The 25,690-nt window shown below is 59.4% G+C and overlaps 2 protein-coding genes across 4 annotated transcripts; both read right to left on the bottom strand.

Annotated features, from left to right (window-relative positions):
* Positions 1–219: 219 nt before the first annotated feature.
* On the bottom strand, positions 220–9,001 carry FN3K (fructosamine 3 kinase). 2 transcript variants are annotated; one of them, XM_077854743.1, is made up of 6 exons: positions 8,664–9,001; positions 6,670–6,821; positions 5,429–5,520; positions 5,014–5,090; positions 1,495–1,617; positions 220–645 (listed from the first exon to the last, which is right to left on the bottom strand). In XM_077854743.1, exons 1-6 carry the CDS (start codon positions 8,802–8,804, stop codon positions 307–309), a joined length of 924 nt encoding a protein of 307 aa, XP_077710869.1. In that variant the 5' UTR covers positions 8,805–9,001; the 3' UTR covers positions 220–306. The 2 variants fall into 2 exon arrangements, with proteins under 2 accessions (XP_077710869.1, XP_077710870.1); XM_077854744.1 differs by lacking the exon at positions 8,664–9,001 and adding an exon at positions 8,287–8,500.
* A 2,251-nt stretch (positions 9,002–11,252) lies between these two features.
* Positions 11,253–16,698, bottom strand: FN3KRP (fructosamine 3 kinase related protein). Of its 2 annotated transcripts, none has more exons than XM_077854745.1 (6): positions 16,496–16,698; positions 14,487–14,638; positions 14,063–14,154; positions 13,402–13,484; positions 12,442–12,564; positions 11,253–12,290 (listed from the first exon to the last, which is right to left on the bottom strand). In XM_077854745.1, exons 1-6 carry the CDS (start codon positions 16,634–16,636, stop codon positions 11,952–11,954), a joined length of 930 nt encoding a protein of 309 aa, XP_077710871.1. In that variant the 5' UTR covers positions 16,637–16,698; the 3' UTR covers positions 11,253–11,951. The 2 variants fall into 2 exon arrangements, with proteins under 2 accessions (XP_077710871.1, XP_077710872.1); XM_077854746.1 differs by having other exon boundaries at positions 14,487–14,633; positions 16,496–16,636.
* Positions 16,699–25,690: the final 8,992 nt, after the last annotated feature.

Here is a 25,690-nt window from a genome sequence, read left to right as displayed (position 1 = left end):
CACCTCCCCGTCCCCACCTCTGCCTGAGTCCAGGGAACAGGTGTGATTCCCACCTCCATCCACGCAAATCCCAGATCTGTGTGATCTCAATGCCAATTATCCTGAAAACATCCAGATCCCCCCTAGACCACAATACATAATGAGCCTGCTGGAACCTGTCGGGTGCCCCGGGCCCAACTGCACGGAGCATGGAGACACAGGCAGCTGACGGCCATTGGGTCCAGGAGCCCCCCGACTTTATTAATCTCTGGCGCTGCTCGCCCGGCGTGTTCGTGAAGCAGGGAGGCGGCGGATGCAGGGCAGCTGCTACTTGAGAAGCTTCCTCATGGTGCCCAGGGAGGGGCTCCTGTACCCCTGCCCGAAGTGGTTCCAGTGGTTCAGGTAGTTAAAGAGCTGGTACAGCAGCAGCCGCTTGTCGAACCCCGGAGCCTTGGGGATCTTGCGGTGGTAGGCAGTGAAGAAGGATCTGGGGAACCCCCCAAACATCAACGCAATGGCCAGTTCAAACTCAGAATGTCCGTAGAAGGAAGCTGGGTCGTAAATAATGGGTCCCACGTCGTCCTCGGCGACGTTCCCAGACCAGAGATCCCCATGAAGCAGGGCAGGGACGATCTCTAGGCCACAAAACAGATCCGGAATCTTCACCTAAAAGAAAAAATAATTATTGCACACGGAGTTACCATGGGGACTCTGACCCACCGCCGCCCCATCCGATACTTGGAAATAAGGCAACGATGACCTCGCATTTGTTCAGGGTCCAACTACAGCCTGGTCTGTGAAGCCCAGAGAGGAGGATCCTGGGGTCCAGGAGGAGGCAACACTGTCTTACTATCACCAATTTAGGTCTGCACGCCCCGCGGCACTAATGACCTCCACACAGTAGAGACCTCAGTGGAGGTGGTCCCGTAGAATAGGAACCAAATAACATGAGTGGAAGGGCTTTTTTTTTTTAAGTAACTTGGCAAATCTCCACTATTCTGTTATTTTTCAGCACATACATCCCTGCGCCTCTTCCATATACTCCTGGCTACTTCATCAGTGAGTTAAATAAAGTTTCTTCTGCAGGATCACCCTGGATGGACACACAAGTTCTGTTTTTAACATTTTGAGAGTTCTAGTTCCAGACTTGTCACTCTGGGGCATCTGCTGCCCACATCAGACGTTCATGCCTTGGAAAAGAAAAAGGAACAGGGCAAGAGAGGGTGAGGAAGCACTAGTAAATGCCACCATTGATGAGCCAAGAACGCACGTGTCACGAGAGCCGTGCTTGAGGTCGAGTACTTGGTGACCTAGCCGGTGAGATGGCACCGGGGCCAAGTACGTCCCCAGACACCATCCCCTTCCCAGGTTCCCCGTCGGCTAATAGCCAGGCACTTCTGTGTCCACACTTGACCAGCTCTGCTCGGGGGGCTCCGTGTACCGGAGGCCCCCGCCCAGGTGTGGTGGGCTCCTAAAAGGACAGCCCCCGTCCCAGGGAGTGACCTCTGCACCCACCTGTAGCTGTGACCAGAGTTCTCGGGCCTCTCGATCAGCATAGTCCTTTTCAATGAGGTCCAGCTGCGCTTGGAGAAGGTGCCGAGCAAAGAAGGTGGGCCAGTCATCCTGCCACTCGTTCACCTGGACAATGGAGGGACGAGGCTGAAGCCGTTAAAGACAGCCCAGAAGAGGGCCGACGGGCAGGACAAAGGGAGACAACAGGACAGAAAACAAACAGCAGGATGACAGATTCGGCCCCAGTCACGTCCATAAGCACGTTACGTGCAAAGGGGCCAAGGACCCCAGTGAAAAGCCTCGAGTCCAAGCTGCGCGCATCGGAAGGCAGAAGCAGGCCACGGGGACGGAGAAGCCGCGCCTGCCAACACCTGCCAGAAGGAAGCTGCAGTGGCTGCGCTGGCAGCAGATTTCAGGGGCCAGAGTATCACAGACACAGTCGTCTCAGAGGAAGGTGGGCCGGCTGATGAATAGGGTGGAATGATCCTAAATATCTGCGCCACTGATCCTCAGCACACGGGCCCATCACTGGCCAGCAGCGGAAACGGGGCCCCGCTGGGATACCGACCACCGCTCACCCACCCGGACGCAGGAACTCTAAGCTACCCGCGCCCTCCTCCACTGCTGCGGGGGATGCCAGACGGACGAAAGCCTGGGGAAACATTTCTGCGGTTTCTTAGAAGTTAGGGGTGCCTGGGTGGCTCAGTTGGTGGAGCATCCGACCCTTGGTTTCGGCTCAGGTCATATCTCAGGGTCACGGGATTGAGTCCCACGTTGGGTTCCGTGCTCAGCGGGGAGTCAGCTTGAGATTCTGTGCCCCTGCCCCCATCCGCTCTCTCTCACTCTAATAGAGACACCCGAGGGGCTCAGCAGTTGAGTGTCTGCCTTCGGCTCGGGGTGTGACCCTGGGGCCCTGGGATCGAGTCCCCCATCGGGCTCCCCACAGGGAGCTTGCTTCTCCCTCTGCCTGCGTCTCTGCCTCTTTCTGTGTGTCTCTCACGAATAAATAAATAAAATTCTTAAAAATAAATAAATAAATAAACAAATAAATAAATACATCTCTTTTTTTTTTTTTAAGTTAAATACAAACCTACTATGTGACCTGGCCGTTTCCCTCCTAGGTATTTACTCAAGACAAGTGAAAGCACTTGTGTACACGTCCTTGTACACAAAGATTCAGAGCAGCTTTATTTGTGAAAGCAAAACCTGGAAATAGTCAGGTGCCCGTCAGCAGGTGAATGACAGACTGTGGCTCATCCTACAAAGGAACAGACTTTGCGCACACGCAACAACATACACGAGTATCATGAAGTGATGAAGCTGGGTGGAAAAACCCAGAGAAAGGCACGTATCGTGTGATGCCATTTACGTTAAATGCTATGAAATACAAATTATCTGTACTGACGGTGGTTGCCAGGGGCAATGAAGGGCAGGAGGACCCTTGGGGGCGATGGATATACTCGTCCCAACCACGGTGACTGGTTCACGAGTACCTACATGTGTCAAAACTTACCAAATTGTACACTTTCGATGTGCAGTTTTTTTTATGTCAATTAAACCTTAATAGAGGTTTTTAAAAAAAAAAAAGATGCAAAGTTTACGTCATACAAAGGGTTACTTTGGGAAGCCCCCCAGGGGAGGGACTCTCCAGAGAGCCTGCATCGTCGTGCTGACCTGCAGACACATGTCCCCAGCCGGTGCTCTCAGCGTGGACGCGCCTGTGCCAGGTGCTGTGGCCGCTCAGCCCGGGGTCACCCTCTTGGTGCTGGCGGGAGGCCCTGTCCCCAAACAGCCTGAGGCACGCGGGTGGCCGCCCTCCTTCCCCATCTGCCCTCACAGGCTCCCAGGGCCCAAGGCTCTGTCTCCTTCTGGGCGACCACGTCGTGAAAGGCACAGATGGAGTATGGAGAGCTGTACGCTAGCACTGGCTGGCCCAGTCTCCCCTCCTGGACAAAGGGACGGTGATCCCCCCCCATGAAGAGACAGGGCTTTACCCTGAGCTGCCAGAGGCCGGCCACCTGAGCGCACCACTGGCGGGACTCCGCCTTCGCCGTGACAGAGGCCCAAGGCCTTGGGGCTTCGGGCCCACGCTCTGAAGCAGGCGTGGGTCCCCTCTTGGCCCTCCGCTCACGGGCCCAGGGCCTCAGGGCACCGCTGGGCTCTCGGCACACCCGTCCCTCATCTGTAAGAGGACTCACATGACATCACCAGCCTCCTCAGGTCGCTAAGGCGGCAGCCGGGTGTGGGATCAAGCACTTAGGCACGTGCCCGGGGAGTGGCTGCGTACAAAACGCACCAGCCGGGCAACCGAGCCAGTGGTCCCAGGGGGCTTGGTGCACGAGGCGTCCGAGAAGCTGCTGCCACCACTCAGGTCACCCCACTCATCCCACCCGGGGAGCAGACCCTCCCGCAGCTCTGGGCTGGTGCAGGGCACCCCACCCGGGACCATCTGTCCCAGCTCGGGGTAGACTGAGCATCCTGCCTGCCGGGCCCCTCTCCCCTTCCCGGCCAGTTGCCGCTGAGTTGAATGGGTTCCCTGATCGTGGAGTCTAAAGGGGCAGAGGGGCTGCCTGTGTCCCTAATGGTCCATCCCCACTCTCACCGACGTCACACAGTGGGGCTCCGTGTACGATTTCACTTCCCTGTTCTTGGGGAGTCCCGTTCCGAGGCCCACCGAGTCCTTGGAAAGCCCGCAGCGCTTAAACCCAACCTCTCGGGGCCGCATTCAGCCGAGCCCCGGCTCCGGGCGGCGCAGCCTGGGGGGCAGCTTCCACAGGCATTGCCGGTCCTAATGGGCCAGGAGCCCACTGTGCAGGTAGCATCGAGGGACCCCGGACGGGAGGGCTGCCCCGTGGCTGGGCCCTAAGCCTGGCTGGGGCTTCATCAGGCCCTCACCGGTGCTGTCCACGGGGGACACTCGCCCTCTGCCCACGGTGAGTGGTTAGGCGCCCGCGGGCCAGGGAATGAGGGCCGCCAGCGAACTGATAGGGGATTTCTCTTGGAGGTGATGACAATGGCCCGCGACGAGGCAGTGCTGACGGCTGCACAGCACAGAGGTACAGAGAACCATGAGGCAGACACTGGGGGTTTGTAAGGAGGCTCCATGCCCAGCGGGGAGCCCGATTCTGTGCTTGGACGCATGACCCTGCGATCGAGACCTCACTCACGACCAGGAGGCAGGTGTTTAAGCCACTGAGCCAGGCAGGCGCCCCTGTACACTCCGAAGTAATGGGGTTTGTGCCACAGGATTACAAAGCCCCGGGGCGGGTGACCAGGACTTGCCCCTGCCCCCTCCACCCGCCTGGAGCCCCGGCAGTCATCACCGGGCGCTGCACCTGCTGTTCCCTCTGCCTGGTTGCCCTTCCACACGCCCCGCAGCCCGGGCTCAGCTCAGCGACCCCCTGCGCCTGCCCCCGTCCCCGTGTCACAGCTGCAAGCGCCTTCCTGGGGCGCAGGGGTCCTCCAAGGGGCGAGGTGACCCGCTCTGGGGCCCCGGGGAGGACATGGGCGCCTGGCACTCACCTGAGGGATGAAGCCACAGCAGGTCACCGTGTGGAAGCCAAACCTGCTCACGTACGTGGCCCCCTCAGCCCTGCGGCCTGTGGACGGAGAGGGCTGCTGTCTTGCTGTAAACATGGTGCCTGGCCGAGCACCTGAGCACCCGAGCACCCAGGCACCCGGGCACCCGGGGACCTGAGCACCTGAGCACCCAGGCACCTGGGGACCTGAGCACCTGAGTACCCAAGCACCCGAGCACTCGGGCGTGCTCCTGTGGACTCGGGCACGGACAGGGCTGAGCATAAGCAGGGCGTGAGCTGGCCCTCCCCACCCGACGAGGAGGACAGCCGGCATGGACGCCGCCTCCGGGAGGGCAGCCCACGGGCGGCAGGAACCCCAGGTATCGGGCTGCCCAGCGCTGGGGGGCCGGGGCACGTACCCAGCGTGCTCTCCTCCTCCCGGCACCTGTCCTTCAGCCTCTGGTTGTGGAGGTGCAGCTCTGCCATCTGCTCTCCGAGCCTGGACGCCTGACTGGGGAAGAGGACGGCCCTTCATGCGGGAAACCACAGCGCCCCGCACCAACGCTCCGCCGCAGCAGGTGCTCTGAATCCCTTAAAAACTACTCTCCGTTCCTTGAAAAAGTGAAAAGTGAACTGCAGACCACGACCCTTTCTGAAAAACAGAATCACCAAGCGGCGACAGGCTGGTGGTCTCAGCGGAAGCCTCGGGAGGCGCCGGGAATGGAGGGGCACAGGCTTAAAACGTCACGGGAAGAAAAAGCAGCCCCCCCTCCCCCGGGGAGCTCAAGGCGTGACCCTGGGGTCCCGGATCGAGTCCTGCATGGGGCTCCCCGCAGGGAGCCTGCTTCTTCCTAGGCCTGGGTCTCTGCCTCTCTCTGTGTCTCTCAGGAATAAAGAAATAAAAATCTTAAAAAAAAAAAAAAAAGGAAGAAAGAAAGAAAAGAAAGAAAGAAAGAAAGAAAGAACGAACCAGCCCCAAAGTTCTGTAACCGCAAATGTAAATCACATATTAAAAAAAACTGTGATGATCTTCAGGCACCAAGAGGTCAGCGTGGCCTTTGGTGAGGGAACCACAGGTGGCCGCTGCACGTCAATCCGTGGTTTCCACCTTTTAAGGCCTTGAATATATATATATATATATATATATATCTTTAACAGTTAGAAAAAATCCTAAAGACTGCAGCTACCCCCTAGGGGGACCTCACTGGGCCAGTTCGCCCTTGCATGGGCCAGTTCGCTCCCGCAAAGCATGAGGCCGAGGCCGCAGGGCCTAACATGCTTCCTCCATGCCGCGGAGTCCTGGGAGCCAAACTAACCCAGAACCGCGGGGAAGCAGGGTCCCAGGCAACCAGAGACAGCCTGCTCCCTCCTCTCTGGGCCTCCCCCCTCCCTCCCCTCCCTCCTCCTCCCTCCCCTCCCTCCTCCTCCCTCCTCACACCCTCCCTCTCTCTCCCCCTTTCTCCCCCCTCCCCTCCTCCTCTCTGCCCCCTCCTCTCCCCCTCCCTCCCTTATTCCCTCCCTCCCCCATCCCCTCCTCCTCTCTGCCCCCTCCTCTCCCCCTCCCTCCCTCATTCTCTCCCTCCCCCCCTCCTCCTTTCTGCCCCCTCCTCTCCCCCTCCCCCCCATTCCCTCCCCCCCATACACACTGGGGCACACTCACCTGCTCAAGCTCCTCATCTTCAGATGCTCCATCACAAAGGCGGCCCCCCCTCCGGGCAGGTCAATCACCTTGACTGGCTGAGGCACCCGCACCAGGCCGGTGGCCCGGAGAGCCTCCAGGCTGGCCAGCTCTCCCTCAAACATCTGCCGGGCCTGCATCCAGAGTAAGCCGTGAGCTCCAGGACAGGAGCCACCACCCGGGATTGCCCAGGAGCACCCAGGACCTTCAGGTCCCAAGAACTAGCTGGAGAGTAGGCCACTGGCTCCTCAGAGGCTGGGGTGCAAAGTGGCTGCTTTCAGACAGGAAGGGGCGGCCAGGATGGGGCTGTGCCTGGGACTTGGGGTGCTTGCTCTGAGAGGTGAGGAAGCGCCGGTGTAGGGGAGCTTCTGGGGGTGCTGGGGGTATGTTGGGGCGCTAGAAGTGCCATAATTCCGGGAGGGTGCTGGGGGTACAATGGAGGTACTGCAGGGTGCCAGGGGGTGCTGTGGAGATCCCAGGGGTGCCCATGGGGTGCCATAGAGGTTGTGAAGTTCCTCGGGGGGCTGTGGGGGTCCTGGAGGTATCTTAGGGTGCTGCAGGAGTTCTGGGTGGTGCTCTGGGGCTGTGGGAGTGCCAGGGGTGCCAGGAAGTACTGTGCAGTGCTCAGAATGTGGGTTAGTGGAGGGTCTGCGCTGGACCCCTGCGTCTGGTTACCTGCCCACCTCACCGCCTCAAGCAATGATAGTGAAAGAGCCGCAGCACAGGGAGGCAGGGGGTGGTAGGGGGAGGCAGGGGGCAACAGGAGGGTAGCAGGGGGGGCTGGGGGCAGCAGGAGGGGGCAGCAGGTGGTGGGGGCCTGAGGGGCAGCAGGGGGGCTGGGGGGGCTGGGGGCAGCTGGAGGCCAGCAGGGGGGCTGGGGGGGCTGGAGGGTGGCAGGGGGAGCTGGGGTGGCAGGGGCGACAAGGGGGCATGCCAAAGTGACCAGGACACACATCTGGGCCAAGGGAAAGCAGGGGGAGGTCAGCAGGGCCTGGCTGGGGTCCAGGGCCTGTCCACAGAGATCAGCAGTCAGCAGGGCCCGGGGGGGGGGGGGGGGGGGGGCGGCACACACCCCACCCAGAAAGAAGACCACAGCCCCCACCGGGACCCAGGAGCCGTCCTATTTCTAAAACACTTCCCGCAGATACCCCGATTTGACCCAGGTGGCCCCCCCGGCCCAGGTACAGGTCAGTGGGTTCCGAGCGAGCCTGCACGTAGCCTTGCGAGCTCCTCCAGCCGTGGAACTACCCTCACGAGGCAGAAGCATCTGCTTCCCCGCGGGCAAGGAACCCCGTGCTTTAACCCAAAGCACCAAGGAGAAAACGAGGCAAGGGGTCCTCTGGACTGCCAACCCACCGTGCAGTTGTGAGGCCGGGGTGGTTAGCGTCAGTGGGGGCCAGCCCTAAACCCCACAACCTCCCCATGCTCCGGGGCAGGCGGGTGCCTGACACGCGGGCTGCAGACGGCCTGAGCCAGCGCCAGGGGCCTCGAGGGCAGGTGGGGGCCCAGGGGGGGCTCAGGGGAGGGTTCCAGGGCCTGCACGAGCCGACCCACTGCCTGCCAGGGGTGCGGCTCACGTTGAGGGGTTCTGGCTCTGACCTGAGGTTCTGGACAATTCCCTGCGCCCGGCGGCAGGTGCTGGGGGAAGGAGGCGACTCCCTGGGGCCCCCAGGCCGTGTCCTGGGATCGCCGCATCCGTGGAGCCTCCGTGTCCTCCACGCACAGCTCAGTTGCGGGCCCCACGGGGCAGAGAGACCAGGTCGCAGCCCAGGCCTGGCCGAGTCCCGCAGCAGCGCGGCGGCCACGGAGTCCCGGCCCCTCCCACCTCTTCGCGCGGACACGGACCCTCGCGCGGGGAACAGGAGGCCCCTCGCAGCGGAACGCTCAGGCCCGTCCCCGCCCGCCCCGCGCTGTCACCGCCCCTGCAGCCTCGGGCCTGCGGCTCCCGTGGAGGGGCCTGGGGGCGGGGGCCGCACCTGCGTCCTGCGGTTGACCTTGACGAACACCGGGCCCGCGTCCGTGTCGTAGGCGCGCCCCTCGCTGATGCAGCCCGCCCCGGGGCTCCCGAAGGGCCGCAGGGTCGCGGTGCGCAGCTCGGCGCGCAGCAGGTGCTCCATGGGGGCTCGCCGGGCCGCGGGGTCGGGGGTGGCGCTGTCCAGGCCGGGGGGTGCACGGGGGCGCTGTCCGGGCCGAGGTCCAGGCCTGGTCCGCAGGGAGGCGCGGCCCGCAGGCTGTCCCCCCACTGATGGGTCCTGATGCCGCGGTCCGCCTCCCGCGCCGCCACCACCGCCCGCACCAGCTGGAGGGCGGGGACAGGGGCGGGGACAGGGACGGCGACAGGGGCGGGGCGGGCCGAGGCTTTCCATTGGGGGACAGAGTCGGGCGGCGCCTCCGCGGATGCCCGCAGGGTCAGGGCGCCCACAGCCTTGCTGGACCCCGGCCCAGGGCCCAGTGGGACTCCGCGCACAGTCCGGGGTGGAGCCCGCCGGCCTCGGTCGCGGCCTAGCTGGGTCCCACAGGGTCGCACAAGGCTGGAAGCCCTGGCTCGGCCCGGGGACCCCCGCGGCTGCTGTTGGGCTTGTTCCTCAGGCCACTCGGTGGCCTCCAGAGATAACGGGCTGCCGGGCGCTTCTGAGAGCACGTGGCCAACCGCGCCCAGAATGGGCCCCCCAGATAAGAGACCTGCTGCCCCCAAAGGGAACTTCAAGCCACACCTGCCAGGGCGCCCCTGGGCTCAGTCGGTGAGCGCCTGCCTTGGCTCAGGGCATGATCCCCGGGCCTGGGACCAAGCCCCCATCGGGCTCCCTGCTCAGAAGGGAGCCTGCTTCTCCCTCTGCCCCTCCCCTCTCTCTCTCTCTCTCTCTGTGTCAGATAAATAGAATCTTAGAGCACACAAGCCCATGTGCATACAGGCGTGCAGACACGCACACACCTGTGCACACGCTCATACAAGCTCACGGCAGCAGGGCAGGTGGGACAGGAGAGACTGGCATCTGTGGAGAGGCCATCCGCCCCTCCGTGCCTTCCTCCTCCTAGACCCCCCCCCAGCCTGGTGAAGCCCAGAGGAGGGACCCCTGAAGGTAGGCTCTGGCTCTTGCAGGCCGGTGGAGGTCGCTGCTCTGTTGACGCTGGGGGCGGGGGGGGGGGGGGGGGGGGGGGGGGGGGTCAGCCTCCCGGGGTGGAAATGAGGTCCTGTTCTCTCACAAACGAGAAGGTCCTGCTCCGTGACTTCCCAGGTCATTTGGCATTGAGACGTTTGAAGCTGCGCTGACTCTTCCTCTTTTTTTTTTTTTTTTTTTTGACTCTTCCTCTTTGTGTGGAAACTGTCCTCTCTCGGGAGGCTTGTAGGGTCTCCTGTGCCATGGGTGCCCGACAATTCCCTGGGCAGGGGGCTGCGGCGACTTTCCTGCCACCCCGGCAGGTGGGGGAGCTGGTTCAGGAGGGAACTTGGTCCTTCTACCGGGGAACTTGTCTTCAGCTCTCTAGGAATTCCTTCCTGCTTTCTCTGTTCCCTCCTTCAGAATTACAAATATGTGCTCCAAGGTGGGTCCAGAGCGGCCAGATTAGGCACCCTGAGCCCCCGGGCGGCCTGCGGGAGACCCTGCCCTTGTTGAGCCTCGTTCTGGGCCCCGGGCACGGGCTGGCCCAGCGGGGTCTGAACGTGGCAGGTGGCACACCGTCTTACTGGTCCCGAAACCCAGGCCCTTGGGGTCCCCTTCTAGGCCTCCCAGCTCCCCAGTCCTCGGCGTGAAGGTGCGAGCCGCCGAAGAGACCACTGTGACTTTGCATCTGAGTCTGGGTGTGGTCTCAAGCTCAACTGGGAGATGTGACTCGGGTACCTCCAAGCGGCCCCTGGGCTGAGTCCCCCTCTCCCTGGGCGGGCTCCTGGGCGTGCCGGCCTGCAGGTCACACAATGCTGACAACTCTTTATATAAGAATACGTACACGCATAAATTTTGTACACGTACAAAATTGGGTACATACGTAGATACGTAGATACTTTAGAATGAGCGACGGGGACAAACTGCCAAGTTTCAAAAGCTGACAAGTCCCGCAGCAGCCCCACAGCCAGGAGACACAGCATCTGCGCGATGGGGCGTCCTGTGTGTGCGCCCTGCACACACACCCTGCCTCCCAGGACGGCTCTCCTGGCCACGCTCACAGGCCTCAGGCTGCCCCATCCTGACCCGGGGTCTGTGCTCTTCTCTTACTGAACACTCAAGAAAAAAAACTGCTCTTAAGAAACAGTCGTGGGAAAAAAAAAAAAAAAAAGAAAGAAAAAGAAACAGTCGTGGGGCCTGGGGGACCCGGCAGTGGAGTGTCTGCCTTCGGCCCAGGGTGTGACCCCGGGGTCCAGGGATTGAATCCTGCATCGGGCTACCTGCATGGAGCCTGCTTCTCCCTCTGCCTGTGTCTCTGCCTCTCTGTGTGCCTCTCATGAATAAATAAAATTTTTTTAAAAAAAGAAAAAAGAAACGAGACCGTATATGTTTATGGTCACAAAGGTTTTGCAAACAGGAAAGATAAAGGTTGAATTACGACGCAAACGAAGGAAATACACAGTCTTGTGCATCACTCAAATCACTCAAAGTTTATTCAAATTTTTATGCAAAAGACTTTCTCAGCATCATTGCCATTGAGGAACACCGCCCATCGCTGCCAGGACGAGGACAAAGGGAGGGCCACTGGTTCAGCATTTTTTATGCAAGGGAGTAAGTAACTCGCAAGCTTTACAACAGCATCGGGACGGGTGCTAACGGGGGATTCAGCGGCTCCTAAATTTACCCAAGACTAGCAGTTTGGTCACTCCCAGAATCAACGTCCAGACCCGTCGGCCTGCGGCACAGAAGGAAAGGGAATGTGCTCGGTTGAAATTGGTCGTTCTGAGCCACTCTCAGTTCTGGATTCATGTCTACACCACGTCTAACCCCGGACATCGGAGTCGCTCCTGGAGATGAGACGGGAGGAGCTGAGGTGCGAGTGCCCAGCAGCACCTGGCTAGCGGGCCTTGTCCCCCTCAGCCTTGGGCAGCTGCTTCGATGGGACCCACACGCCCTGGTCCCTCCAGGCACTGCACTTCCAGTGAGGCTCGATCCAGCTATGAGTCTAACGAAACGTGCGGCCTCGGGAGGACGGAGCCTCTCCTCCTGGTACTTACAGGGCTGGGAAGTCAGTGTGAAGAATCGGGGGAGACTGGGGGAGCCAGGGGGAGCCGGGGGCGGGAGGCGCGGACCTGGTGCACCTGCACCTCCGGGCCCGGGAGCTCATCTGACAAGGTTCCTCATGATGTTCAGGGACGACCCTCTGTACCCCGATCCAAAGTGATTCCAGTGGTTCAAGTAGTGGAAGAGCTGATAGAGCTGCAGGCGAGCCTCGAAGCCCGGGGCCTTGGGGATGGCGCCGTGGTAGGCAGAGTAGAAGGAGCGGCCGAAGCCTCCGAACATGCCGGCTATCGCCAGCTCGTACTCCGCATGGCCGTAGAAGGAAGCCGGGTCGAAGATGACAGGCCCGGAGGAGTCCTCCGCGACGTTTCCGGCCCAGAGGTCCCCGTGGAGCAGGGCCGGGACGATGTCCAGGTCACGAAACAGGTCAGGGATCTTCAGCTGCAGGGAGGACAGGCACCCTCAACAAAGTGAGCGACACGTGTGGGAGGGACAAGGATGCTTTCCTGCAGGGCGCGCGAGCCCCCACGGCTGGCCCAGGCCTCCTCCTGTGCAGACCCGCCCCCAGGCCCTGCCTCAGGCCTCCCCTCACCTGCAGAGCAGACCAGAGTTCCCGGGCCTCCCTGTCCCCAGACCCCTTCTCCACCATGTCCATCTGGGGCTGAATGCGCTGCCGGGCATAGAAGGTCACCCAGTCGTCCTGCCAGTCATTCACCTGCGTGGACAGAGGGCAATGCCAGGGCCGAAGGAGCATGCTCAGAGCAGAGGGGCACCGCTGCAGGGCTGGGCCGCGGGGGTGTGCGGCCAGCAGGCGGGATGTCTTGGGCCAGGCTGGGACCCAGACCCCATCCCAGGAGTGGGACTCTCCCGGGGCAGAGCACAGAGGCCAGTCGGAGGAGCTCCAGGTGCTCTGGGCAGCCCACGCTCAGGTGGAGCACGGCCCCAGCCTCCTGCAGCCCCCCAGGACTGCCCTCCTAAGTGCCAGCATGAGGAGTCGTGGGAGGAGACGCTCCGAGGAGACGCTGGAGACACTGACCGGCAGGAGGGCCCACCTGCCAGCCAGGTGTCTGCAGGCATGCGCCGAGCTGCAGGCAGGGGGGGAGGGAGCAGGACCGGCCGAGGGCCCCCGGGGAGCCCAGCCCTCACCGCGCACCTTCTCACTGCCAACCTGCTGGCGTCCCCCCGCGGACCCCAGGAGGCTCCCAGCTCACCCAGGGAGCCCCTCGTGAAGCCACCTAGCCCCCCGCTCAGCATGTGCTGGGTACTGGGAAGAGCGGGGGGACGCTCGCGGGCAGCCAGCCACAAAATCCTACCACTGGAATGTGCAAGCCCCTCGCACCCCCCCACCTGGAGAACCTGCATCCTGATCTGGTCCCGCGTCTCTGAGCTCACCCACGGGTGACGTGGGCAGGCCTCGTGTCAGACTCTCAGAAATTAGGATAGACGAAGGGGGCAAAGACCTGAGCTAAGTTCTGTAGAGGCCGGGCTTGTCCGGGCCCCAGCGGCCCACCTGGCAGGCGGCAGGAGGGAGGCAGGCGCTGGTGCCGCTCACCTGGGGGAGGTATCCACAGCATGTCACCACGTCAAACCCGAACTTGTCCACAAAGGCCCGGTCCACCTGCCCGCCTCCTTTCCCTTGGGGGCAAAAGCAACAAAGAGAGACAACTGGCGCCCACGCTGCCCAGGCGGCCCCGGACTCAGCGGGCTCCAGGCCTGTGCCTGCTGCGCCCTTCACCCACGTCTGCGCCCAGAGGTACGGAGCCTCCTCTGCATCCCCTGTGGCTCCCCCGCACCCGAGCACGTGCTGAGGCCTGCACCACGTGAGGCCAGACGGGGCAGCGGATCCGCAGCCATCTGTCCCTGGCGGGTCAGCTGTCCTGCCCACACACTGGCCCTGGGGCCGCACACGGGTTAGCAAACGTCCAAGAGGAAGAGCCTGGAAGGTTCTGTGGACACCAACGGCAGGCTAAGGCCCGAGGCTGAGGCCCAGTCCCGCATGGGCCATTCTCAGGGAGAAGGAGCCGTGGGGGCAGCCAGGCAACTCCGGGGAAGGAGGGGTACAGGGGCCACAACAGCACGGGGGTCGGGGGTCGAGTCTCGGAAACACTCGCCTTCCTAACGCTGCGTCACTGCATGGGGTGTCCCCCACCGTGCGGAGCCCCAGCCCGGGGTCCCCAGCGCAGACCCAGCCTCATGCCCACACGGCCACGTACCCACGGTGCTGGCCTCCTTCCGGAGCGTCTCCCCAAGCCTCTTGTTCTCCAGATGTAGGTCGGCGAGCTGGGTTCCCAGCCTGGCGGCATGGCTGTGAAGCAAACAGCGTTGCTAGGCGCGTGGACGTGACCGTGCTCACACCTTCCGCTTGCTCTCGGGCTCGTGCGGCAGGTCCAGGGACACAGAGTGGGCATCAGCGGGCGGGGGGGACACGGGCCCCGGGGCTCTGATGCTCCGTCCCGGCCTCTGCCGGCAGACCTCGGGGACCGCGTCTGCCCTGGGCTGCTGAGCACGTGTCCCTCGGCCCGCAGCACCCACGACACGTGGGGCCACAAGCTCCTTGAAACAACACCCCCAGTGCAGGCGTTCAGGGTGAAGGGACCACCCAGAGGAAGAGCAAAGCCAACCCAGGGGGGCACAGACCTGTCCAGAGCCCGCATGTCCACGTGCTCCATCACCAGCGCGCTGCCGCCGCCCGGGGCATCAAGGACCTTGATGGGCTTGGGCACCCGGACCGTGTCCGTCCTCAGGATGGCGGTCAGACTTGCCATCTCACCTTCAAACATTCTTCTGGCCTTTCCGAAAAACAACGGAGGGGAAAGCCAGGGGAGCAAGGTCACTCCCAGAAACGGTCTGCGGCGTCTTCTCAAGCGCGGCGACATCAAACCAAGGCCGCCCTGCCGGCGCAGGCCGCTGTGCCCGCTTCCCAGCAGGGTGGGAGCCAGAGGGTGGCACTCTCTCTGTCCGGGACCCTGCCCTGCGCTCTCGGGGGCAGTCCAAGGCCTCGAACGTGCCACCCAACGTCTGGTGCCCACCACCGCCACTCCTCCCTCGCAGGGGAGAGCAGCCCAGCGGCCCACCCCGTCCTCTCCCCAGTCCTGGCTCCCCCAGGCTGCAGAGCCAAGCCTTCCCCTTGTCGCCGTGCCCACCCCGCAGGACCCTTCCCCAGGGCAAGTACCAGCCTGGAACACACCCCGAGCTTGCAACCTGTGCGATGGCCCCCACCGGGTCACTGCAACAGCTGCCTTGGTGTGCCCCGGTGTGCACACGCCTGCGGGCACAGAGGCCCCTTGCCTGCAGCCCCGCCCTTGCTCGTGGGGGGGCACCCCTGCCTGCAGCCCCGACCCCACCCTTGCCAAGTCAGGTCCTTCCTCCTTGTGCTTGAAATTTCAACGAAATTCATTCCAACTTCTCAAGTCTCCCCCCCCTCCCCAAGCACCTGCTCCCTCTAAAGGAGGTTTTTTGCTTTTTGTTTTTCACTCAAAACACTACAGGGACGTGAGCAGAATCGGCACAGGCCGCGGGCTGCACCCGGGTCCCCGCGGACCTCGGCCGAGCGCAGGGGCCGCAGCCCAGCTTCCTGGACCCGCTGCCCCCTCCCCTGCAATGTCCAGCTGCCCCGCCGGCCGCCGGCCCACTATCAGGACGGACTCCAGGGCCCGCGGCAAGTCACTCAGGCCCCGCGCCGGCACAAGGGGTGACAGCACCGACCTCATGGGCTGCCTCACGAGCAACTGAGCCGCAGTTGACACCGCGGGCCTGCTGAGATAAGGGCTGCGCCCTGAGGACACTTCGGTCAGGGGACAGGGGGAAGACAGCTGCGCGGCCACACCTCGTCCCAGAGTAGGGTCGGGGAAGGAGAGTCAGGGGTAGCTCCCGGGACGGCGGGGGGGGGGCGGGGGGGGGGACACTTGGGAGCCCAGCACAGGTGGAGCCTCCCTCAGAAACCACTGCTCCGTGGGGGCAGGAGATGCAAGCAGCTTGGGGAGGGGAGGGCAGGGGAGGGCAGGGCCAGAGGGCCACACTGGGTGGTCGAGGCCCCCACGTGGGCAACATTTTCTGCCAGGGACAGGCTCTGAGGGGCGCCAAGGGTGGGGGTGGGGGATGGGCGCTGGCCTTGGGGTCCTGTGCTCCAGCCCCGCGTGGGGAGTGACTCAAAGATCAAATCCCAGTAAAACAGAAAAAGACCATGGATTCTGCTGACAAAAGGAAATGAATGCAAGAGGCTGAGCAGCAGCAGCAGCGCCAGCACTGCGGGGGTTGCCCAAGGCCGGTCTCCCCAAGGCCCCCGACCCCGTGGGGGTGGGAGTCAGACCAGGGCGCTGCCATGTGACCGGGAACAAGGGGGGTGCTGAGCAGGTTGGGGGACCGTCGGGGGGACGACAGGCGGGACAAGGGCGAGGACGCTGCCTGAGGGAGGGCGGCCTGGGGCACGGCCCCCCGCAGCCCACTGACCCCGCAGGCCTCCTGGGCAGGACTGCGCACGGGGTCCCGGCACGAGGATGGCGGCGGCTTCACCCCCACCCCAGCCACACCACCGCCGCGACCCCGGGCCCCTGACCCCTGGACCCCGGGCCCTGACCTTGACCCCAGATCCCGACCCCGGATCCCCGACCCCGGACACCCCCCGCCCCGCCCACGGCCGCCCTGACCTCTGCCTTGGAGTTCACTTTCACAAACACGCGTCCCCTGTCCGTGTCGTAACTCTGGCCCTGGCTGATGCACCCGCCCCCCGAGTGACCCGTCGCCCTGACGAAGTCGCAGCCCAGCTCGCGCCTCAGCAGAGCCTCCATGGTGCGCGGGGCGCGGCCGCCGACCGCCGGGCCCGGGAGACGCCGCCAGCGGGGGCGCACAGTGATTGGGTGAGGAGCTGAGAGGCGGGACCGAGCCAGGACGCCCTGGGATTGGCTGAGACGCTGAGAGGCGGGACCGACCCGCCAGAGCACCCTGGGATTGGGCGAGGTGCCGAGGATTAAGAGGCCCGGGTCTCCAGGTCGCCTTGGGATTGGGTAAAGCGCTGAGAGGCGAGACCGACCCGCCAAAACACCCTGAGACTGGGTGAGACGTTGACGGGCGGGGCTGGGCCGCCAGGACGCCCTAGAATTGGCTGAGATGCTGAGGGGCCGCCAGGACGCCCCGGGATTGGGTGGAGCGCCGAGAGGCGGGACCGAGCTGTCAGGATGCCCCGGGATTGGGTGAGGAGCTGAGAGGCAGGACCGAGCTGTCAGGATGCCCCGGGATTGGGTGAGGAGCTGAGGGGCGGGCCCGAGCTGTCAGGATGCCCCGGGATTGGGTGAGGAGCTGAGGGGCGGGCCCGAGCCGCCAGGACGCCCCGGGATTGGGTGAGGCGCTGAGAGGCAGGACCGAGCTGTCAGGATGCCCCGGGATTGGGTGAGGAGCTGAGGGGCGGGCCCGAGCCGCCAGGACGCCCCGGGATTGGGTGAGGCGCTGAGAGGCAGGACCGAGCTGTCAGGATGCCCCGGGATTGGGTGAGGCGCCGCAGGTGCCGGGCTGGGTCCTGGCTGTCGCACCCTGGGCCCGGGTGACAGAGCGCCCCCTTCTGGCCTCTGCCGCATCTTAAGGGAGGTTTGCTTTGGTTTTTATGCACGTGATTCTCAACTGGCTTCCGTCTCGCGACTAAACCGGTGACTTGAGCCCTTTGCTCCCGGCATGGGGTCGTCCCACGGAGGGGATGGCAGGGCAGGGACCGGGAAGATGGGATATTCTGGGAGAGCGGAGGACCAGCCCAGGGCCCGAGGCAGGACCGGAGCACGGGGAGGGCGGCCGGTCCACGCCCGGAGGCGCCCGGAGAGCCCGACGATCCACATCGCGGAGAGCCTCGTGCAGGCCGCGCGGACAGCAGGACCCGCGGGTTCGCCAGGGTCACGGGGCTGTCAGCTGCGCACCCCCTTCCGCTGCAGACGGGCACGCTAAGCATTTCAGGGGGAGGGTTGTGCGTTGATCAGCTCAATTCAATTGATGTGGATCAATTCAGTTGATGTACACGAACAATAGTATATGTAACTTGTGCATTCAGAGTTCGCGCCCGTCTTAAAACAATTCTCGGAGAGTGGGGACCGGCTGTCTCCCATTGGCTGGGCTGCGACCATCTCCCATTGGCTGGGCTGTGGCCGCCTCCTATTGGCTGAGCCACGGCTGTCTCCTATTGGCTGGGCTGTTGCCAGGGCAGCAGGCTAACCTTGCGTCCTGCACCTGGTTGCTAAAGTAGTACCACCTGCGAGGAGTCTTTCTCCCCGTGGGTCTGTAAGTGGTAACGGTGCTGGGTACCCAGAGGCCCCTGCTGGTCGCCTGACTCCATTTTGGTGAGAGTTGCCTTGATTATTTTTCACAGCTCACTATGAAAGATTAACTAAGGGATCCCTGGGTGGCGCAGCGGTTTGGCGCCTGCCTTTGGCCCAGGGCGCGATCCTGGAGACCTGGGATCGAATCCCACGTTGGGCTCCCGGTGCATGGAGCCTGCTTCTCCCTCTGCCTGTGTCTCTGCCTCTCTCCCTCTCTCTCTCTCTCTCTCTGACTATCATAAATAAATTTAAAAAAAAAGAAAGGTTAACTAAGCAGATTCTATAAAGAACCAAAAGAGGTTTTACAAATAAAAAACACTAATTAATTAAGTAATTACATCACCTACATTAAAATTAAAATGTAGAGCCTACTGGGCGGATTTAACAGCTTGGATGAGAGGATTAGCAAATCGGAAGATGTCGGAAGTCACGAAGAGGGGCGCCTGGCTGGCTGAATTGGTGAAGCGTCTGCCTTCAGCTCAGGTCATTATCCCAGGGTCCTGGGGTCGAGCCCTCGTGGGGCTCCCAGCTCAGCGCGGGGTCTGCTTCTCCCTCTCCCTCTGCCCCTTGTTCGTGCCCTCTATCTCAAATGAATAAATAAAATCTTTTTTTTTTTTAAGAAGTAATTAAGAATGTGGCACAAGGAGACAAAGAGGGAAATTGCAGGCAAGCTAGGAAACATGGAAAACAGTAGATATCTAGCTGCAGTTCCAGAAAAGGGGAAAGGAAGAGGCTATACTTTAACAGAAAATGACAGAATGTTCTAGAACTGACAAAATACACCAACTCTCAGATGCAAGTTCCCCCCAAATCTTAAGCTACATAGACTAAAATTTTATATGTAGGCAATAACAGTGAAATTGCAAGCCACCAAAGGCACAGGAAATCCCTAATGTACCAGCAAGGAAAGTCAGATTGCTTGAAAAGATCTAACGTAAGTTTCCTGACGTTAATACTGGAGGCCAAAGGTAGTGGAATGATTGTCACCGAAGGAATATGACTGCCCCAGAGAAATACCTTTTCAAGAGTGAAAATGAAATAAAGACATTCTTCAGGAAGATGGTGCAGTAGGACACCCAGATCAGTGTAAACAACCTAGAAAATGACCTCAAGACTGGCAGAACAGACTCTCCACAGCTACACGGAGGGAAGAGGCCACAGAGCCGAGGGTAGGAAGGGCAGAGATGCGGTAGGGAGCCAAGCAGATGGAGGGACCGTCCTGGGCAGGGAGGGATGCAGGTGCTGGGAAGGGAGAGGGCCAGAACCTCACGCCAGCCACCCAGGGCACGGGAAGCCTGCATGGAAACCAGAGGAGCATAATTGCACAAGTTCATACAGTCTGTAGGGCTTAACACTTGAAACTTTAAGACATTACTCAGACTGAAGGCCATTTGCTTTTATTTCTAGTGGTGCAATTTTCTACCAGCAGACGCTGCCAAAGGAAAGTTAAAAAAAAAAAAAAAAGATGCTTTTCAGCCAAAAGAAAAGTAATCAGGGAACCCTGGGTGGCGCAGCGGTTTAGCGCCTGCCTTTGGCCCAGGGCACGATCCTGGAGACCCGGGATCGATTCCCACGTTGGGCTCCCGGTGCATGGAGCCTGCTTCTCCCTCTGCCTATGTCTCTGCCTCTCTCTCTCTCTCTCTCTCTCTCTCTCTCTCTCTGTGACTATCATAAATAAAAAATTAAATAAAAAAGAAAAGTAATCACAGGTTGTAAAGCTGTAGCACAAGAAGGAGCAAAGAACAAAGAGAGTGGTACATAAATGAGAAACTCTAATTAAATAGATCATACAAAATAGCAGTGAGCCATGTACGATAAAAAGAGAATTTGAAAAGCAATTGACTTAATTTTTTAAAGATTTTATTTATTTATTTGAGACAGAGAGAGAGAGAGAGCACAAGCAGTGAGGAAGGGACAAGCTGAGCAGGGAGCCCGATGTGGGTCTTGATCTCAGGACCCTGAGGTCATGACCTGAGCTGAAGGCAGACACTTAACTGACTGAGACACCCAGGTGCCCCAAGAGGGTAGATTTAAGCCAAATATATTGATAATTACATTAAGTATAAGTGAACAAAATAACCCAGTTGAGAAACTAAAAATATGACACTTGAAAAAAGCAAAACACAACTGGTTATATGTTCTGTGAAAGAGTGAAAAGTAAATGGGCAGCCCAGGTGGCTCAGCGGTTTAGCGTTGCCTTCAGCCCAGGGCATGATCCTGGAGACCCAGGATTGAGTCCCACATTGGGCTCCCTGCATGGAGCTTGCTTCTCTCTCTGCCTTTCTCTCTGTGTGTCTCTCATGAATAAATAAATAAAATCTTTTTTAAAAATTTAAGAAGAGTCAAAAGTAAAGCATAAAAATAAGAAAAGATTGGGCACCTGGCTGGTTCAGTTGGAGGAGCATCTGACTCTTGATCTCAGGATCATAAGTTCAAGCCCCCCATTGGTTGTAGAGATTACTAAAAATAATGATAATAAACTTATTAAAAACAAGAAAAGTCAGATGAAGTACCATACTAGGTAAGCGAAAGTTATAAATATAACTACATTGATATCAGATGCATAGATTTTAAGGCAAGCACACCTCCACATCACACAGTTCCAGGGGTGTCAGCTTCACGGACCATGATATAAACTCCCTGCAGGGGTGCAACTCGCTGGACTGGGAAAATGCATTATTAGTGACAAAGGTGGTCATTTCATAATGATGGAAGGTTTAACACAGAGAAGGAAAAACATTTTTTTAAAGATTTATTTATTTATTCAGAGAGAGCAAGAGAGAGGCAGAGACAGAAGCAGGCTCCATGCAGGAAGCCCGACGCGGGACTCAATCCTGGGTCTCCAGGATCACACCCTGGGCTGCAGGCAGCGCCAAACCACTGTGCCACCGGGGCTGTATGGAAAAACATTTTTAAATATGGATATAGCCTCACCCTGTGAGCTGGGCAGTGCACAACCTGCATAACGATGTTTGGTGCCTCTTCCTAAAATGAAAGACAAAACTATAACTCTTTCAGGAAAAAAAAAAAAAACTAAGAGAAGGATGTCTTAAGCAAGACACAAAGCCTTAGCCATAAACTACATCAAAGTCATTAGAATGGAGACTTTCTTCTCACCAAAAGATAAGAGAATGAAAACACAAACCACAAAGTAGGAAAGGGTACTTTCAATACATATAACTCACAAAGAATTAGAATCTCTTTTTTAATCCCTAAAATGTAAAAACCTTCTACGGGGATGCCTGGGTGTCTCAGGATAAACCCAATAGAAATTCCTGGATATGGGGTGCCTGGGTAGTTCAGCAGTAGAGTATCTGCCTTCAGCTTAGGGTGTGACCCTGGGGTCCCGGGGATCGAGTCCCAAGTCGGGCTCCCCGCAGGGAGCCTGCTTCTCCCTCTGCCTGTGTCTCTGCCTCTCTCATGAATAAATAACTAAAATCTTTTTTTGAAAAAAGAAAGAAATTCCTGGATATGTGCACCAAAAGGATGTTTAGAGTAGAATGACATAATAGCACAAAACATAAATCGCCTGGGGTGAACACATCTACAAGGACCCTCGGGAGTCATGACCTGTTTACTCCCCTCCCCTGAGTGCAGACAGAGCCTGTGACGTGCTTCTGACCAGGGGAATGTGGCCAAGGTCGTGGGATGTCACTCTTGTGATCACGTTATATTATGTGACTCTGTATTAGCAGACCCGAGCAAGAGATTTTCCTGGTGTCCTTGCAGAAGGAAAAGGCAGGGTCTGAAATGTGGAGCAGGCACCTAGCTTCTGGGACGTGAACGTGGGTCCAGTCAGCAGCTGGTAAAAGGCTGGGGGTCCCGGGCTGACAGCCAGAAGGGAACAAATTCTGAAGCCAACAGTGTCCTGGGAAGCAGATTCTTCCCATCGAGCCTCCATGTGAGAATGCAGCTCGGCCAACACTTGGCAGGTGTGCAAATCCCCGAGCAGGAGACCGGGTCACGCCGTGAGCCATGGGAACCGTGACGTAGGTGGGCATGGCTTACCCTGCTAGATCTCTAGGCACGTTCATGTTGATCTCATTAACTGAAGAAGGGATGAATAAAATTCAGTTTGTTCATCAACGGAATACAACCCAGCAATAACCTACAAAACCTGCAGTTGTATTCGGCAGCTGCACATGCCCTTTACCAAAAAGGAAAAACATGAAATAACAGACACAGATTCCATTTTTTATAAAGCCACAACTCTGTAATTTAGAAATTCACATCTGGGTGGTAAGATAAAGTGAAGCTAGCCAGCGGTCCTACCCGGTTTCCAGCGCTGCCGTTTAACAGTGCCCTGCACCGCGTTAACAACAGTTAGTTTCGTCCAGTTCTGAGCCAGAAACTCGAGGTCGAGCTGTCGTCGGGGTTGGCTCCTGGTGGGCTTGGCCTCGGGGTTCGCAGACCCCCCTGTGTGGCCCGCGTACTGCGCACCTGTCACCTGCCAAGCGGTCTGCGGCCTCTCTGGCCCGGGCTGCCCCCCAGGTGACCGCCCCCGGGGTGACTGCCCCCTGGGTGACCACGTTGTCCACCAGAAGCCCGGCTCCAAAGGCGGCACAGGGCGGATTAGGCTGGGACCGTGGATGGGAAGCGGTGGACACAGTTTGCAGAGGTGGTGGCGGAGCCAGATGCCGTTGGTGCCTTGACCCCGCGGCCAGCCTGAGCTTCTCCAGCTCCTGGGACCGTGAGGGGTCCCCCCGGGGGGGTGCACTCCCGTCACCTCCCCGCCCTGTGGGGCTCCCCGGGTCATGCCCGGGTAAGGGCCTTGCACCTGCTTCTGGGGGAGGTCACCCCGGGGCAGTGGTTGGCCACGTAGTAGGGATGCTGTCGCACTGGGGAGGCACCTGGACATGTTGCATTTCCTGACCTGGGGTGAGTTATAACCTGACTGTTCACTTTAGGGTTATTGTTTTTTTTAGGACTGTATTTATTTATCTGAGAGGGAGAGAGAGCGCAATAGAGACAGCGAGAGCGAAGCAGGCTCCCAGCTGAGCAGGAGCCGGTGCCGGGCTCTAGTGGGTCAGGTGGGCGGGGGCGGGCGGGGGTCAGGAGGGCGGGCGGGGGGCGGGGTTTGAGAGCGGGCGGGGTACTGGGCGGGGTCTCGGAGGAGGGGTGGGGCAGTGGGCGGGCGGAGTCTGAACGGGGCCTGTGGGCGGGGCTTTGGGGCGGGTGGGGCAGTGGGCGGGGGTCTGGGCCGCGGGTGGGCGGGCGGAGACTGAACGGGGCCTGTGGGCGGGGTTTGAGGGCGGGCGGGGCAGTGGGCGGGGTCTCGGCGGAGCAAATGCACCTGGACACCTGCATCAAATGGATTCTGTCGATCGACTCTTGCACTTTCTGGAGCACCCATGAGGTTACGGTTTTGCCTAAAATAGGTTTTATTTCTATGGCGGAAGAACAACTGGCACCTTGGCTGTGAATTCTTGGTGAATCACCAGCAAGCACGCAGTCGGTGTGAAGCTCTGCTCAGCTGCTGGTTGCTATTTAATTCTTGTCAGCAGGGGAGAGAAATGAGAAGAGTTAATTGGTGTGTGCAAGTGCCTGGCTCTGGAGAAAATACGGTCAGTCCCTTTTTAGTTCCTCAGTCTATTTTTACCTAAGCATCAGAGAAAGAAACCTAAGAAACGCGTTTCCATAGTCAAATGGGATAAAAATATGTAGAGATTCTGCATCTCATCCAGAGATGGCAGGTATTTGTTATCTCCTCCACCTCCCGTCGTAAGGGCCCCTGGATGGAGCTCTGCGCAGTGTGACGCGGACGCCCACTGTGTGGGACGAGCTCTGTGCTGCAGACACAGGACAGGTACCTGGCGGCACACGATTAAACAGTCCCCACAGGACCCTGTGACTCCAGGCTGACACTAGAGACAGAAAAGCTTATACATCCACGCAGAAACCTGTACACATATGTTCAGAGCAACCCTATTCTCAGAGCCAAAGCGTGGAAACAACCCAAATGTCCACAGATTATTAATCCACAGATTAATAAGCAAAATGTGGTCCCTCCACACAATGGAGTATTATTCAGCTTTAAAAAGGAAGGAAATTCTAACACCTGCCGCAACGTGGGTGAACAGTGCAGACATGCGCAGGGAAATAACCCAGTCACAAAAGGAAGAATATTGCCTGATTCTATTTATACGAGGTTCCTGGAGCCGTCACATTCCTAGAAAGTAGAATGGCGGTTTCCAGGGGCTGGAGTGGCCGGTGGGGAGTTCGTGTAGAATGGGGACAAGGTTTCAGCTTGAGGAAGATGAAAACGCTCTGCAGAGGGATGGTGGTGTTGGTTGCACAACAGTACAACTGTGCTTAATGCCACTGAGCTGCACACTCAAACGTGGGTAAAATGGTAAATTGTTATATATATTTTACCACAATTTAAAAATCAAAAGAAAATAAAACTGGGGCTGTGTTGCTGTACCGACCAGCTCCAATGTTGGGAGCTGTGGTCAGGGCCTCTGGTCCTCCCGGTTTCTCTGGGTCCTCCTTTCCTCAGTGCAGGAGGGATTACAAGCCCACCACCCATGGGTTGCCATGAGAAGGTCAGCACAGATGTCCTGGGGCTCTCACCACAGGCCTGGAGCACTCTACACCCCTGCCCCTAGCCCCAAGGACAGTGTGGGAAGATTCTCCTCCCCCTTCCCCGGGTCACATGTGACCTGCCCTTACCACCTAATGCCACCGTGAGTCAAGACGTGTTCATGGGGACTGCTGGGGGCGACCTGTTTTCATCTCAAGGTGAGGAATGGCGATGTGCAATTCTGGAGACGTTTTTAGTGGTTACAGCTGGGAGAGGAGTGCCCTGGTATCTAACGGATAGGGGTCAGGGATGCTGCTCTGTCCAGCAACGCAGAACAACTACCACAAAGAACAATCCAGACCCCTTGGACCCCTGGGGCTGGTTCAAACATCCCACACTGGACCTCGAGACTGTCCGAGGGCCCTGGGAAAGGCTGACTGAGGGATTGGTGAGCACAAACCTCCCAGCCCTGGCTCTCAGCGGGCAGAGCTCCTCACCCCAGAGCTCATTCCTGCTCGGGGTAGGCCTGCCCCCCTCCCCACCATGATGCCTGCTGTGGACTGAATATGCTCCCAACCATATATTGAACCCCTAAATCCCAGTGTGATAATACCTGGAGATGTGGCCTTTGTAAGGTAATTAGAGCCCCGAGGTCGTCTGGTGGGGACCTTGATTATGCATATTCAGAGGACATTCTAAGAATGGACACAGGGCTGCCAAGGATATGGGATCTTCCCCATGGGGTGCTGCCAGAGGCTCTACTACAGGGCCCTTGTATTGGTCCAGAAGGGGCATGGATTCCCATCAGGGTGATCCCCGCAGGGAATTTGGGGATTGGATCTGAAAGCAAAGCGGTCCAATCTCAGTCCAGCGTCCATGACTCCCTAGATGCGGGGAGAAGTCTGAGGCCTGGAGGGTCCCCACCTTGCCTGTCCCTCAGCTCCCCCAGAAACACGCGCACAGGCTCACGTGCGCACACCCATGCACATGCAGGGCGCAGCGATGCACACACACGAACACGT

The sequence above is a fragment of the Canis aureus genome, chromosome 16, assembly GCF_053574225.1.
Source record: "Canis aureus isolate CA01 chromosome 16, VMU_Caureus_v.1.0, whole genome shotgun sequence".
Classification (NCBI taxonomy): Eukaryota; Metazoa; Chordata; class Mammalia; order Carnivora; family Canidae; genus Canis; species Canis aureus.
The sequence above is the reverse complement of the archived record's forward strand: the minus strand, read 5'-3'. Positions and strand labels throughout refer to the sequence as shown.